General features: G+C 36.1%; 1 protein-coding gene and 1 long non-coding RNA gene across 4 annotated transcripts in view; one reads left to right on the forward strand and one right to left on the reverse strand.

The window, feature by feature from the left end:
- Positions 1 to 791: 791 nt before the first annotated feature.
- Positions 792 to 3495, reverse strand: LOC141455636 (uncharacterized). Its single transcript, XR_012459367.1, has 3 exons — positions 3334 to 3495; positions 1039 to 1125; positions 792 to 962 (listed from the first exon to the last, which is right to left on the reverse strand). It is a non-coding gene; the product is annotated as an uncharacterized lncRNA (long non-coding RNA).
- The window catches only part of Ac3 (Adenylate cyclase 3), a 146288-nt gene continuing 132599 nt past the window's right edge, over positions 1808 to 15496 (forward strand). For all 3 annotated transcript variants that reach the window (XM_074130850.1, XM_074130847.1, XM_074130848.1), the window contains exon 1: positions 1808 to 2341. In XM_074130850.1, the coding sequence (XP_073986951.1) occupies positions 1889 to 2341 (453 nt within the window). In that variant the 5' untranslated portion in view covers positions 1808 to 1888. The remainder of the gene's footprint in view (positions 2342 to 15496) is intronic.

Consider the following 15496-nt stretch of genomic DNA (forward strand, 5'->3'; position numbering starts at 1 on the left):
GCTTGAAACACACTGTTCACGGCATATTAAAAGAATAACTAATAATGATATCTGCAGTATAATCATGGTACATATTAATTAAGTAAATTGTAAGCAAGTATTCAGTAAACATATCATTCATTACTGTTCCCACGTGCGGTAAATAAATAATCTTGAAGTTCTTTTAAGTAAACTTGTTTTCAATCATAACTCGTAAAATATATGCTCACAGAAAAAAACTGGTCACATAAATTCTATTTTGAAACAATTGTGGAATCTATTTCTGATGTGTAAACTATAGATTCTAATTTAAAAAAGAAATTGATGCTTTTATCTCGTTTCTAGAGACTCCAAAAAATTCCTCGTTGAAACTGAATTAAAAAATAAAAAAATAAGAGAACACTATTTATTTATTAGCTATCTTGAATTGAGAGAATAATTCGTTATCCATATTCACATACCATGGATTATACTAAATAATATTCTGGTTTAGCATGTAACCTCTACAGGGAAAATGCATTATTTAAAAATATGCATTATTAAATATATACGTTATTAAATAAATGCTTATAATGTTTCTACCAACAGCCTTTGCTCTACCTCACTACATCTGGAAGCAATGCATTTCTGTTCAAGGTAACCTGAATGGTCGTTACCCAAGCTAAAATATAGTTTATTACCAATAACATATACTTTTGAAAAATTACTTTTAAAAAAAGAAGAAAAACATGCAATATTTAATATATTGTATGGCACGACTAAAAATGCAAATAAAATAAAAATATGCTTAAATTTTAACTTACGTTGCGACACCATCTGTGGTCATTAGCGGCCGGAACTTTTTCTTAGTACTCTGCCAATCTTCGATCAGTGTTCTCTCGTTATAGGTTAAACTATCCATCAGCTGATCTTATACATCATCCTGCTGGTATGATCCATCTTTTATAATGATTTCCTTGCTTGCTTGGGAAGATTGGTATAACCTGCAAAGAGTGGGTACGGTCTTTAAAAATACCTTTTTACGTATAATTTGCAGAAGATGGAAAGAATGTCCATCACCTGGTAAAGCTGGTAAAGAAGCTCTTAGGAACCAGAGACCTCCACTTGGGAATCCAGTGTTAAAACCGTTGAACTAATTTCTCTTTTCTGTAATGAGCAGGAATGAATTTGATGAATCATGATGAATTTTTGATGAACTAATGGATGTGATAGGGATGAGTAATAACACCCGTTAAGTTATTGACACCAGAGACAGCAATCTAGTTAAGCAATGGTATTGTATCGTCGAACGAATGGTGATGTTTCTAGCTAGTAAGTCAGTAAGTATTGACTTCTGCTGCTGACCGTGTCTTCGAAGTCTCTTCCTTAAGAGTGGGAGATAACTGTGAGTGCCATCCCTACCACTCCTTTCACTCTAGAATGTGCACAGCTGGTGAGCCATTATACCAGTATTAAAATAATTGTTTATTTAATTGTAAAAGACCTTTTTTTGTTTAAAAAAAAACGCAAAAGTATTCGGAAAAAGTATTAATTATCTGAGCAAAATGCAGCACTATTCATTTGTTCAGAAGTAAGAATTTTTTTTATATATATAATGTAGCTTATGTTTAGCACGGTTTATTTACTAGTATCAATGAGTGGGATATTGTAAATAAATTACAGTAACATTTGCCAAGAGTATTAGAAAAGTGCATTAAGAAGTCACATGTTGAGGCCGGTCGGGTGGGTTTGAATTGAGCCGGAGTGCGGATTGATTGGACGGTCGGGCACCCCACTGCCACCCCCTAGAAGCCCCCACTGTAGCGCAGCTCAGCTATCGAGCGAAATGTAAAGTCGGCCGGTTCAGTAGTGCCGCTGTAGCAGCATTGCCGGTATAGTTAGTAACACCTGGAAGGCTTGTCTGTGCACAATGCACCTACAGGCTTTGTATCGGTCTTACAGCGTTAAACAACGTCGACCGTTTTTAAAGTGTTTTCTAATAGTTTCACTTTATTATGATATTTATTGTATTATAATTCCCCTTGAACAAGATTTATTAAATCGTGGGATAACAGCCTTTTTCTTTGCCGTCAATGTATGTCTATATTTCATTTCGGCCACGACTAGAAGACGTCTTATTTGGACAACATTACCACATTTAGCATGGCATGCGGCTAATCTGCAAATATTGGCCAGGATGTTCCTTAGCGAAGATTTTACACCAAGAGATGACCTAGGATGGGTTTTAGTAATTGAATATCTAATATATGTTACTCTACCCCTCAGTTTAAGATACTGTCTAGTTCTTGCCATTGGAACTTTTGCCACTTACGTTGTCTGCCTTATCGGTCTTGTCAAATCAGATGGCAACTTGGAATACCAAGTAAGTGCTAAACATGTAATAAATTACTTTTTTAATTTTTTTGTTTTTCTTACTTAGAATTTATTTGAGTGTCAGTAAATATGGATTAAATGATAACCTGCCAATTTATGTTCATTGGTGCAAATGCTTACAATCAGCTAACCTACCACAGTAATAGCAACGACACAAAAGAATACAAAACAACTATATCATGATGTCCAACAACCATTAAGAACGCAAGGAAATGAACGATGTGATCAGAATATTTAAAAGGAAGTCCAATAAAAGTGGTGATCTAGATATGTACAACACGTCCAGACAATATGTGTTAATAATGAGGCATCCCAAACTGTAAGATTGGCCCTACTTAGTATATCCTTTATAGTATTAGTTTATTCGAGTTTATACTGCAGTGGTTCAGTAAACAAATGATTGTTTCGACTTCTTAAATGCAACTTACAATAAAACTTTAATTCTGGTAAAGTCTACCTTAGTAATCCGTCTAGCGTAGTTAATGGCAGTATTTTTACATAAAAAAAAGTACCATTACCAAGGGATTAGCTACGTAGGCAATGCACTGGAGATCCTGGTTTCGATTCCAGTTGCTTCCACTTAGATTTTCATCTTCCTAGGATGCTGGAGGCTCTAGAGCCTCACTGCTCGATGTTGTCAGTGTGACTGCAGCGTGAGAACAGTGCCTCAAGGCAGGCAAGGAATTTATAAAAGCTCCAGCGCCTCCAAATTCAGACGCTTTTTTTTGTATAGACTTTATATATATCTATAATAATAATTTGATCGGCAGATTCAGAATGGAAAGGTATCAGGTGGTAACGAGTTCAGCTGGCTACACTAAGTTTTTTTCCGAGGCAATCAATGCAATAGAAGGTTCCGGGCACCTAAAATCTCCGACTTGATGAGATGTCTTACAACATTAGTAATAAGCAAAATTTAAAAAGCTAGCAAAAAATAAAATCTAGTTAGTTAGTTTTTAATTCAGAATGTTATGTACATACTTATTTACTTAACAAACTGGGTCTCCAATCTGCTAAGTTGCCGTTGCTCTGCAATTCTCTATCCCACTGTCTCCTCCCACAGACTGCCAACCATCTGCTGCCCTCATCTTTGGACTGTCCTCCCTAGACTTCTGTTTCATTGCGGAGTCCCACCGTCTCATTATCACAGGCTAAGATACCGAGGATGTTCTTCTAATTTGTCCATGCCATTTCAGTTTTCTGTTCACTATTGTCTCCACCAATCTTTTCCTAACACCTATTTCTTGATGTAATTCTTCATTGCTAACTCTATCTCTTCTCATTTTTTTGGGAGATGGGACTCTCTACAATAATATTTACCTTTCTGGATTACACTTCTGGTAGTAGTCCAGCCAAGATTTTTTTTGTTACTTAGAAGAAGATTCGCTAAATAAGGTCAAACAAAAAAAGTCTCTCACATTAAATGACAATTTGGTAGCAAAAAAACACCATGATAACCTCTTGCAAATAGAGGTAGAAGTTCCGAAAAATGCTGAGAAAAAAGTAATAATTTTTGCTCCTCTGATGCAAGTTTTAGTCTCTACTAACGAAGACTGACAACATTCAGCCACTTGCCACCACCACCTTCCAGTTGCCCTAAAATTTTTCAGAAAGATAGCTAGCTACCCACTGCTCATTATTTTTTCTGATTGTTTCGCGTAAGAACTGGCCTTTATTAATGTTTTATACGTTAAAATCTATTTAGACTGTGGATAGTTTAATGTATTTGTGAAACTCAAATACATCAAATGCCAAAAATAAATCAAACTGAGTTTTTAAAACTCAATTTTGAGAATGAGAATTATACACATAATGACACGGCCACTAGATCACATTATCTATCGGTAAGTTTCATAATCTTTCAAAATTTAGATCTTCTATTATTTTAATAGAGTAACATATTAATGCATCCAAACCCTTTTTTTTTTTTTTTTTTTTTTTTTTTGTAATTTATTTGTTATTCACAATCTACAAAAGAATAAAATGCAATCAGTGAATAAGATGAAAGAAGACATTATGGCTGGATCAGCTTGAGGAGAGAAGCTGCCCTCCGGCAACACTCTCGCTGGAGTTCCTTACATTACTGGAGCTGGTCACGAGGCCAACAGCGTTTCAATCGACGTGGAGGACAATCTGGAATCGTTGTGGAGGCAAGATTTTGAATAAGAGGATTGGTACAGAATAGAAGAGAGTCAAAGAATTTTCTATATTTAGATTTAGATTCGTCAGTTACGTATGAGATTTTGAGATCGTTATGGAGGGTGGAGTTAGAGACATAAAATGGAGAATTCGTAATCTGACGGAGTATTTTTGATTGGAAGGACTGTATTCTTTGTGAATTGGAATGTTTGGCTGAACCCCACAGTTCAAGTCCATAAGTCCAGATCGGTTTAAGTACGCTGTTGTATATTAGTCGTTTATGTTCCAGTGGTAGTTTGGATTGTCTGCCAATTAGTCGCAGTAGTAATTTGTTTCGTCGGTTGAGTTCAAGTCTTTTGAGTTTAGTGTGCGGATTCCACGTTAGTCTTTTGTCGATGTACATCCCAAGGTAGCGAACTAAATTAGCAGAAGGAAGAGGAATTGAGTTAAGACTTATAGAGGGACAAGAATTACGACGCAAAGTAAAAGTTATCTGTTCGCACTTTTGAGGATTGAATTTGACTCTCCACTTTTTGGCCCAGGGTTCTAGTTTGTGTATATGAGATTGTAGATGAGAGGAAGCGGTAGTGGCGTCTGAGTTAGAAGAGAGAATAGCAGTATCGTCAGCGTAAGTGCAGAGCAGTGTGTTTGAGTCAGTTGGTAGGTCGGATGTGTACACAGTATAGAGGAGCGGTCCGAGAATACTACCTTGAGGTACACCAGCCCGTGCCAGAGAGTAGTCGGAAGAGGCAGATCCACAACTTATCTTAAAGAAGCGGTCGGTAAGAAATGATAGTAGAATTAAGTAATAAGTTGATGGAAGAGCACTCTTTAACTTCCACAATAGTCCTGGGTGCCAGACTCGATCAAAGGCCTGAGCCACGTCGAGAAAGGCCCCACAGCAATATTGTTTCCGCTCCAGAGAGGAAGATATGGCGTCTACTACTCTGTGACACTGGTGAATAGTGCTGTGCTGTTGTCGGAAGCCAAACTGATGTGTTGGAATTACAGTCGCAGATTCCAGTGTAGGGTAGATGCGTTTAAGTAAAAGTTTTTCCAATATTTTTCCCATAATAGGTAGCAAACTAATAGGTCGGTAAGAGGTTGGAAGGTGTAAGGATTTATTAGGTTTCGGTATCATTTTTATTACAGAGAATTTCCAAGTTAAGGGAAAGTATGTTGTCCTGAGAACTGAGTTATAAATGTATGTTAAGAAAACGACTGCTTTTTTCGGAAGATTGCGAAGAATTTGTGCTGTTATCAAGTCGTATCCTGGAGATTTTTTGTACGGTAGGGATTTTATTACGTGTTTAACGTCAGACGGAGTGAATGGTTTTGGTGGTAACGAGAGTGGGAGAGGGATGTCTAGGTCTGCTATGACGTCAGTGCAGTGTGACTCGTCTTGAATATCTGGGTGAGGAGTGAATACGTTAGTTAAGTGGTTCTTAAATTCTGTCGCTGTTTCATTGTCGGTAACTGTCCAAGATCCATCGTCACGTCTAAGAGGAGAGGAGACAAATTTATATCTGAGAAGACGTTTGGTGGCTGTCCAAAGAGATTTGCGGTCAGATACCAGAGAGGTCACGTACTCGTCATACTTTAGGGATCTGTGTTTTTGAAGCTCTCGTTTCAGCTGTCTCGTCAGTCGGTTGAAGGTCAGCTTGTCACTCGGATAGCGAGTGTGTTGCCACAAAGCACGGGCTCTTCGTTTCTCTCTTATTAGCATTCTTATGGCAATAGGTACATTGTGTTGTCGAAAATTATTCTTTAGTGAAGTGCATCTGGTGGATTCGGAAATGGAAGTTTGAATAGAAATAGTAAGTGTCTGTACTGCGTTATCTATTTCATCAGGGGTTTTTAATGATGTTAACAGATTTAGTTTGTTTGCTAAGATAGTTTGGAAGAGAGTCCAGTCTACAGGCCCAGTGATTAGTGTAGGAGGTGAAGGAGTGGGTTTGGCTACTACACTGAGTGTAAGGAGTACAGGGCTGTGGTCAGAAGATAAGTCAGTAAGTGTATAAATGTCTTTGTAAATGGACGTCGTATTAAAAGAGATGAAGATGTCCAGAATGTCAGGTAGTTTTGACTGTGCTATAGGCCAGTATGTCGGTCGGTCTGGTGATAGAACATCGTACTGTTTACGAGAAAGAACATCCAGCAGTGTGCGTCCCCGTGGATTGGATGTACGACATCCCCACTGAGGATGCTTGGCGTTGTAATCTCCTCCAGCAAGAAATTTAGGCCCTAGGGAATGGAAGAAAGATTGAAAGTCCGTTGCTGAGATAGCTTTATTAGGAGGGCAGTAAACTGCTGCTAGATTGAACCCTAGAGGTTGGCAGTCTAGAGAAATGGCTGTGGATTGAAGGAATTCTCTCTGGTAGGAAGGAATTTGATGATGATTTAGAGTGCTTCTGACTAAAATAGCTGCGCCACCATGAGATGTGTCGTCTGGGTGATCAGTCCTGTACGTTTTGTATCCGGTTATGTAAAAGTTGGATCGTCCAGTAAAGTGAGTCTCGGTAATAAGTGCAACGTCAATTCGTTTGTCATTTAGAAATATCTCTAGTTCGTCTCTGTGAGAGTTCAAACCATTTGCATTCCAAAGGAGAATTGCGAGTGATTGCTGAAGATTAGAGTTCAACGTGAGAGTTTGGGAATGATTTCTGTTACCAGAGAAGTGAGTAATGTGATGAGTGGAGTGATGAGAGACTTGAATTCGGAGAAGAATGTGTTAAGGAGAGAAGTGAGGTCGTGAGAGATAGGGGATGGTTGAGTAAAAGCTGGACGAATCGCTGAAGGCCCCGCAACTTCTGCATATGTAGGTCTGTTACTGGTGGTGGTTGGTAGAGGATGTTCACGAGTAGATTCTTTAGCAGGAAGCACAGGAAATTCGGAGCTTCTTGGAGGAAGAGCAGTTTGCTGTGATGAGCCATTCTGATGTTGATCTGGCCAGATTCCATTTTTGGCGTAGATGTTTCTTCTCCTGAGGCGCTGAAGTTCTTTGTGAACAGTGCAACCTTTGTAATTTGCTGAGTGGGCTTCAAGACAAAGTGCACATGTTGGAGGAGTTTCTATTGATTTCTTGCATTCTGAAGATGGATGCATACCTGCACATCTTACGCACCTCGGATTATGGTTGCAATATGACCTCGTATGGCCATATTGTTGGCATCTTTTACATTGTAGGATTTCTATTGTCTTGTGTGGTTCCTCTATGTTAATTCTTGTGTGTACAATCGTTTGTAATTTGAAAATATCTGTATTATTTATTTGGGGCTCAAGATCAACGAAAAATAATGGAAGCGGTAATTTTGATTTTGGATGTCTGACATTGGTTACGTTTCTAACTTTGAAATTATGGCGTTCCAGGTCCTCTTTAATTATTTCAGTTGGGGTGGAATGGTGAAGGTGCCGAATAACAATGCGGAATGCTTTTTCTGTTTTAATTTGGTAGGTGTGGTATTCTGCTTTATTGGCTTGAAGATAGTGTATTGTCAATCTATATGCTTCGACTGTCTTTGTGGACAGCCGTAGACTGTCTACACTGGATTTACATTCGAACGAGTCTGGACCAATAATCTGAGTTAGTACTTTGCAAAATTCTACATAATTTGACACATTTTTGATGAATATTGGAGGTGGTTTGGTATTTTTTTGAGGTTGATTTTCTTCATGTGTTGGTTCATCTTCCACGCTCAGGGGTGCAAATGGATTAGGAGTATAAAATTTAGATTCACAATTGCTAATTTTTACGGGGGAATGATCAATCTCATTTGCTGACGGAGGATTTTCTCGGAGAGATTCTAATGATTGGTGGATACTTGTATTATCTTCGAAGATCTCGTCGTCCTCAGTAGAGGAGGTCTTTCGGGATTTTCCTTTATTTTTTTTATTTTTTTGTTGAGTATTGGAAGATGTATTTGTTCTCTTAGAACATTTATTTATAACCGTATTAGTGATGCTCTTGCCTTCTTGATCACAGCTGGTTGTTGCGTGGTTACACTCCATATGGACACTTTATTAAATTAAATTTAATGAAATATATATATATATATATATATATATATATATATATAACAAAATGTTCAAATAACTTACTAACTAACCTTAAAAGTTCAGTTTATATTTGTAGGACTAAATAAAATATTTTGGTTCCTACATCACAACTTAGAGTTTTAACATGCACTGAAAGTTAAGCTATATGAGAGGAGAATCTCCAAACACTAAACTGTACACTTTTACCTTTGAAAATAACACAGATTTCAAGAGCGAAATTTATCTATACTTTCCGTGTCACTAGCCACAGCTGACTTCCCAAACCCAATCATTAAAAAACTATTTAGGTTACTAATTGAATTTTATCGAATTACTAAAAGATTTAATTAAGTAATAAAACATTTTAACATTGAGTTTTAAAAAATAAAATTTAAGATAAGAGAAAGGAAAGAAAGAAAATGGGTATGCGGAGTTGCCGCTAGAAAGCGTGAGCTTCTCAATTAGCAGCCCTAGAAATCAAACTAACCTACCGCGTTAAAATTGCAGAAAAAAATAAAGTAACGGTGAGTAAGTAATGTTCAATCACACTTTTGGCTGGATTAGCCTTCTCTTTCCTCGTAAGTTAACTTATAATAATTCTTGTCTTTGTATCGAATGTAACTTATTATTGTATTTCTGTAACAGTTATCATGTATTTTCTTGATTATTATTAAATTGCGATGTTTATAAACTATTCATTAAGGAACCCACTTCACTGAACTGTCGGGAAAACCCAAATGATGGCCTTGCTTTAGCAGTCTTATGCTACCTGGCGCTCCAATAATATAGCCTTCCGACTGAAAAGGTCACATATTTAGCAATCTATACCACGAATTTAAAGAAGCTTTTTAAAATAAAATATTTTAATAAGTATCCCATCAGTTTCTTACCTGACTGTACAAATGAGCATTCTCAGAGCATATTTATATTATGGACTTCCAAGAATTCAATTTGATGGAGGCACATAAAGTCTCATAATAAAAATTTATTTTTAGATACGATTACAGAAATCCTATTAGTTTGAAATCCCGAAATTTTGACATTTAAGTAAATTGTTTACATTATTTAGCTGCTATAAAGAGCATAGATTGCTTTTCCTGTTTTTTTTTTTCCTGTTGGTACGTCGTTCTCCTTTGCATTCCATTCAGTACGAATTCGATGAAGCTCCTTTAGATTTATTTTCTTTGTCTGTTTCAAAATAAAAAATTAAAGATACTCTTCTTTTTTTTGCAAATCACTATCTTTCTAGACTGATTGATGTACATATCAAAAAGTCCAAGTATTGTTATCCAAACGGCTCCAGCCAACGGGAATTGATTGAGAAACAAGACATTGCACTCAAACGTGTGGATGAAAGTTGGTAATTCTTACATACCTCTGGAAGCAACTTTTAAAAATACGTTCAGTTTTTGAAATACTCAGATGACATTGATATGAAGAGAATTCTAAGAAGAAATGTACCTGTTTTTCTTAAAAAAATCGAAGGCTAAGAAAGAGGAAGATGGATAAGGAATGGTCGTTTTTATAAGGACAAATTCTGCACACCGTCCGACTGACTTGGCCAGTCCGAATAGGAAATTATCCTTTTACAAAAACAATTCTGAATAGTTACAGATGGAGTTTCTTGCAAGATTACTCATAGTCTATTAATGCTTTTCTGGTTAAGATAAGTATTTTAAATTTAAATTGTTAACTAGGCGCCCTAAATTGGGAAAAGCGTTCGAAAAGCGTCTGCTAGTAAAATCCACGAAATCCGTCTCCTTTCTGAAGTCTATAACCCAGTGAGTGAAGAACGTATAACATCTTTGGATTTAAGGATAGTTGCCAGATCTAAAACGATGAACTGGAAGATCTAGGTTGCAATGACACATAATAGTAACGTATAAGATTCCTACAAAAGACAGAGACGTACGTAAGAAAAGTAGAGAAGTACACGACCAACATCACTGAGACGCACTACCAGGAATGAAGAAGTAGAAGTAGCTACATTTGATAATGGTTCAGATTTAAGATAGCTAGACATCAAGAATAGATAATCTTTATATCCTTTTATTTTATATATTCACTCGTGGTGATATTCTCGTGATTCATATACTTGAAGCTTTACAAGAGAAGTGTAACTTTGTCTCCTGATAGATAACAGAATATGGAAATTTATGTGCAAAACTAATTGAGAACTGACTATTAAAACTATCATACACGTTTGGAAGCACCAAACAATAATAATCTAAGTAACTTGGATCCATGGGAGTGTTGATTTGCAAGATCTGTGTGGAATAGCGAATTCTAAGTGAGAACTTACCAGACTGTTGTACAAATACAAGTCTAAAGGGTTCTAAGAAAATTTAAATTACCCTAATGAGGAAAATCAAGCTTAGAAATTCACTAGAAAATAGAAAAAAGAGAATTACAAGTCAAACACAACTCTATAATCTTTAATGGACAGGCTCTGGTAAGCTAAGCTCTAAAGATGTCTAGAACACATGCTTAAGAAACTGTGACAGATGATCTGGAACATTTATTGCCACCCATTTATCATTGTCCACCCTCAGCAAGTTCTTGTAACACCAACTATATAAATGACTAAAAGATTTTTTTTTCAAGAAGAACACTTGAATCATCTAAAGCAGAGTTCAGAAACTGGGAGTGTCATCGTCCTTTAAGGGGCCATTTTTTGGTGAATAATATGCTGTGATTTCTGAAGTAGGTTATTTATCAAACAGAAAACTTACTTTTATTTCCAATGTGACGGAAATAGTAGACTTTGGCATAACTGTTATTCCTTGTCTCTTTTCTAGATGACTACTTCACAGACTTTATAACCGTAAGTGTTGTGGTGAGGGGTGGTGCTTTCTTGAAAAAGGATTTGTATTATCATTCACCACATCCTTTTAATTCTGGGGGATTTCATCTTGTAGGGCATTAGAGGGAAAGAGTTTTACAGCGATGATTCCTGACGGCCGAATTCTTATTTTTAGAAAAAATTTCTGGTAAGACTAGTTCCCTTTACCGAACCATCCTCATAACGTCTAGAAGCGTCAGGAAATTGGATAATGGCGGCTTCTTCATAGGGTTTACTTGGAAATCCTGTGTAGTTATTAGATGTTGGTAGGCTACATATCTTAACTAGCATCCTTCTTTTTTCTTTTAATTTGAGGGAGCCTTCTTCAGAATATTTTGAAGGACATTTAGGGAAAAGAGCTTGATGACTCAGCGAGTAGTGTTCGCTAAGCACCGGCTTCCGCTGTTTCTTGTTACAGAACCAGGATGAGCGAATTCATCACCTGGGGATTCTGTAAAATGAGTGGTCCCATGAGTACTGAGCTGAATAGATCTACTTTGGTCTTACTGCATTAGTTTGTAAAAATATGTATCTATAGTTTTGAAAATACATGTTCTCTAATAAATTTGAAACGTTTTTGTGTGCCAGACGAAGTGAAATACAAAATTTAGGGTAAAGTCTAAAAAATGTATAATATTTGCGAAATCTTAAGATATAAAATTGATGCTTGCACACACAACTAATATCCATCGCTTCTTTGAGAAGTATAATAAACAGTGTAGGAACGCGATTTTAAGATACTGATGGTTGAAGAGCAAACCAATTTAATCGAATTGTTCGAATTTCAGCAACCAATTTTAAGAAAAATAAATAATTATTTCTGTTTATTGTGAATATTTGAATGCGACATTTTCCTTTTTCGCATCTAATAGCAATAGAATTATATCAGAGGATGAGGGAAGATGAATCCATGTATATGGCTGCGAAAAGAAACGTAAGAGTTGCAGTATGTACACCCATTTTAAGTGATGGCCGATATAGAATAGATTTACAGTGATTGACTCCTCATATGCTTAGTACTTACAAGTAAGAAAAAAGGTTTTGTGACAAAGAATGTGTAAGTGAAAAATAACACTGTTATACATAACTTGGTTTTTTATAAACGAGCTATTGTTACTTGAACTTACATAATTTAAACTCACTATTAATTACAGACGGACCGAACCGTACTCTCAACTTGTCTATGAGCTTGCTTTGTACAATATGTCCTCGAATGAGGTTAATTTGTTTCTAATTAGATGGATCTGGCTTTGAGTAAGTTACGATTATTCATTAATTTAATTTTACTTCGCTGGAGGGTACATTTGTGATAATGGATACGTTTGTTTTCCTTATGCTTTTATTCATCCTGTCTCATACCCTTGAGGATGTAAATTGATTAATTGTTACGTAAACCGAGGTTTCAATTTTCATAGCCGATATTACTACCATAAACAAGAGTTTAGTCAACAAGGATTGAACCAACGCGGATCAGTGATATTTACAAGGCTTGAAATTGTACTCCAAAGTATCAATCATTTATGGATTAAAGAGTAATTTTTAACCCTCAATTTTTAGCAAATATCTTAAAAAGAGTTTCCATAACTATGATCTGGATTAAGGGGCACTCTGGTTTAGAAAAGAAGTGGCACTAGTTCCATTTTGATCATTTCTACCTCTAAAACATTAGTTCTATCTTAAAATGCTATTTTTTTTTTCTTTAATAACCTCACATTCAATTCTTAAGTTCACTGTTTCCGCTAATTTCGTTACAATTTATTTAACTAATTAAGCAAATAATTTGGCACGTTGCATAGTTGCCCACTCAGAATTAATAACTTAGCTGATAGCTTACATATCTTTGAAGATCGTTTCTAAAAGGGAGAGCAAATTTTGCATTGTTAGAGAGAATATTAAAATTAAAAGAAAAGTTTGTACCATTGTAAATATTGCCACTTTCTTTAATCTATAAATTCAATGTGCTCAAGGTGGATTAGAAGCCCCTCAGTAGCTTGACTTTGTTCATTATCGTTATATATCGAGCTAGCTATGACATGAAAATCGTCAATTACATTCAATTATGACTTGTGAATTAAGTAATGGATATTTACACATTTTCTTACTGGTAATTAAAATCTTTATTTATATTAAAACTGTCTGCAATTACAGTTGAAGAAGGATTGATCGTCAAAAACTGCTCAAAAAAGCGTAACGTTGAAAAACACCCAACTTTGACAATTTTTCTAACATAATTATAACTATAACAATGTCCGTCTGGAAAAAGAAATAGATTTTTAACAAAATTAGAGGCGCAAAATAATAATAAATAAAGAAATTGAACGCTATAGAAAAGTTGGTATTGCAAAGAATAATAACGTTATATAATATAAATACAGAAACTGTTAAACTTGAGTTGACCATATCTTCGGCACCTTTTCAAGTTGAAGTTTGTAAAGTTATGATGAAAAGGAAGTGCTCTACTCTCGTGCTGGAGGTCTTTACAGCCCAGTCAGCTGGTCGGCTGGTGGCGGTAGAACGGTCGATAGTCATCCAAGTTTCTGACCTAGCTTGCACTAGATGGAACACATCTGGTTCGTGAGTTTGGGTCTAAATGTAATAAAATAACTGACACATCCACTATCATCTCTAATAACTATTACTTTTCATGAAGTATGTTAATGAACTCAGTATCTGAAAGTTATTAGGCATTACAATTTCAATTAATAAGAATAATTTAAACATTTGGGTACGAAACGATTTATATAAATACTATAATAGATTCTTTAAATAAATAAAATCGCTCATTGAAGGAAAATTGGTTAAGTTTTTGGTGAAATTAAAGGATTAATAATGTTTAACCATTTCTTCAAAGTTGTAACAAATTGTTCCGGGGAGATTTGCCTTGGGATGCTGAAAATTTCAAATCTTATGCGCCCAAAAATGTTCTTTGATGTGGGTTTAAAGGTGGAGTGGGTTAAGAAATATAATTATCTTGGAGTTTCATCCTCTAATTCGTGCCCGTCTGCTAAGGCAGCTAGTTAGTTAAGTAAGCTCTCAGTCTTGGCTGGAAGTTTATTGTTGGCTCTCTGTTTTAGGTATAAGCAATCATCAAGGGCGTCTAAAGCAAATTTTAGACAAGTAAGTTGGTACTAAGTGAACTCTTATTTGGTGATAAGTATTGGGAAACTCAGAAACGCTGATGTTCTCGAAAAGTAATCTCCATACTTCTATAAATGACGACATAAGCTTGCACACGAATCTCCCATTGTGTACTCTTATGTGCCTATCTAAATGACTACAATTCTTCGAGGACCTAGTCTCCTCAGAGAGCCTATTCCAGAAGTTACTGTTTGTTACGGCGCTCTAGAAAATTTTCACTCACCATTTCCGATTACCTCATCAATCCACCTGAGTTTCGGTCTACCGACTTTCCTTTACGTACTCCATTCCTCGATCTAAGATATCTCCTACTACATCCTCATTAAAAATCGTATGCAAGAGGTCCTCTTCTTCGTTTAACTCGTACAACTCCATGTTTTTTTACTTTGATCACATGTCCCCATCTGTGCAGCGCCAAACGTGCGTCGGAGTATTATATCAGCAAAGCTTACGTTAGAACTGGGCGAATACTGGTCTTGTAAAGCATGATTCTTGTTTTTCTAGAAGGCTCATCAAGTATCTTATAAGACTACAGTAGCCATGGTTATTCTACCAACATCCTGCGAGATATTATTGTATTGTTGGTGTTACTTTTCAAGCCAAGATGGATGAATACTCACCACTCTTTGAAAGGATTAAGAGAAAATTTAAATGCCTTCTGCTGGAAGAGCCACTTCCAACGTACAGATAGTTCGTCTTGCTCTGATCACCACAAGACCCGTGTAAGTTTACAGCTTGTTGGGCAATTGGCGCGCCATGATGTCCTAAAATAACGTAAACAACCGCTGCTACCTCAGTTTGGGCATTTGGATACAATCTGAATAAAACCGAGAGACAGTTGAACAATACTTTTATAAAAATTGTATGTAAGTTACAGTTGGAGACTATATTAGGAGGAAAAACTCAGAAAATAAAGTTTCGGTTTACGGTAATTTTCTTTTTGAGATATTTTAGAAACACACATCTTTTACAAAAATTCTATTCCTCTTT

This window comes from Rhodnius prolixus, unplaced genomic scaffold (genome assembly GCF_049639745.1).
Source record: "Rhodnius prolixus isolate KJV_2025 unplaced genomic scaffold, Rpr scaffold_4, whole genome shotgun sequence".
NCBI classification, from domain to species: domain Eukaryota; kingdom Metazoa; phylum Arthropoda; class Insecta; order Hemiptera; family Reduviidae; genus Rhodnius; species Rhodnius prolixus.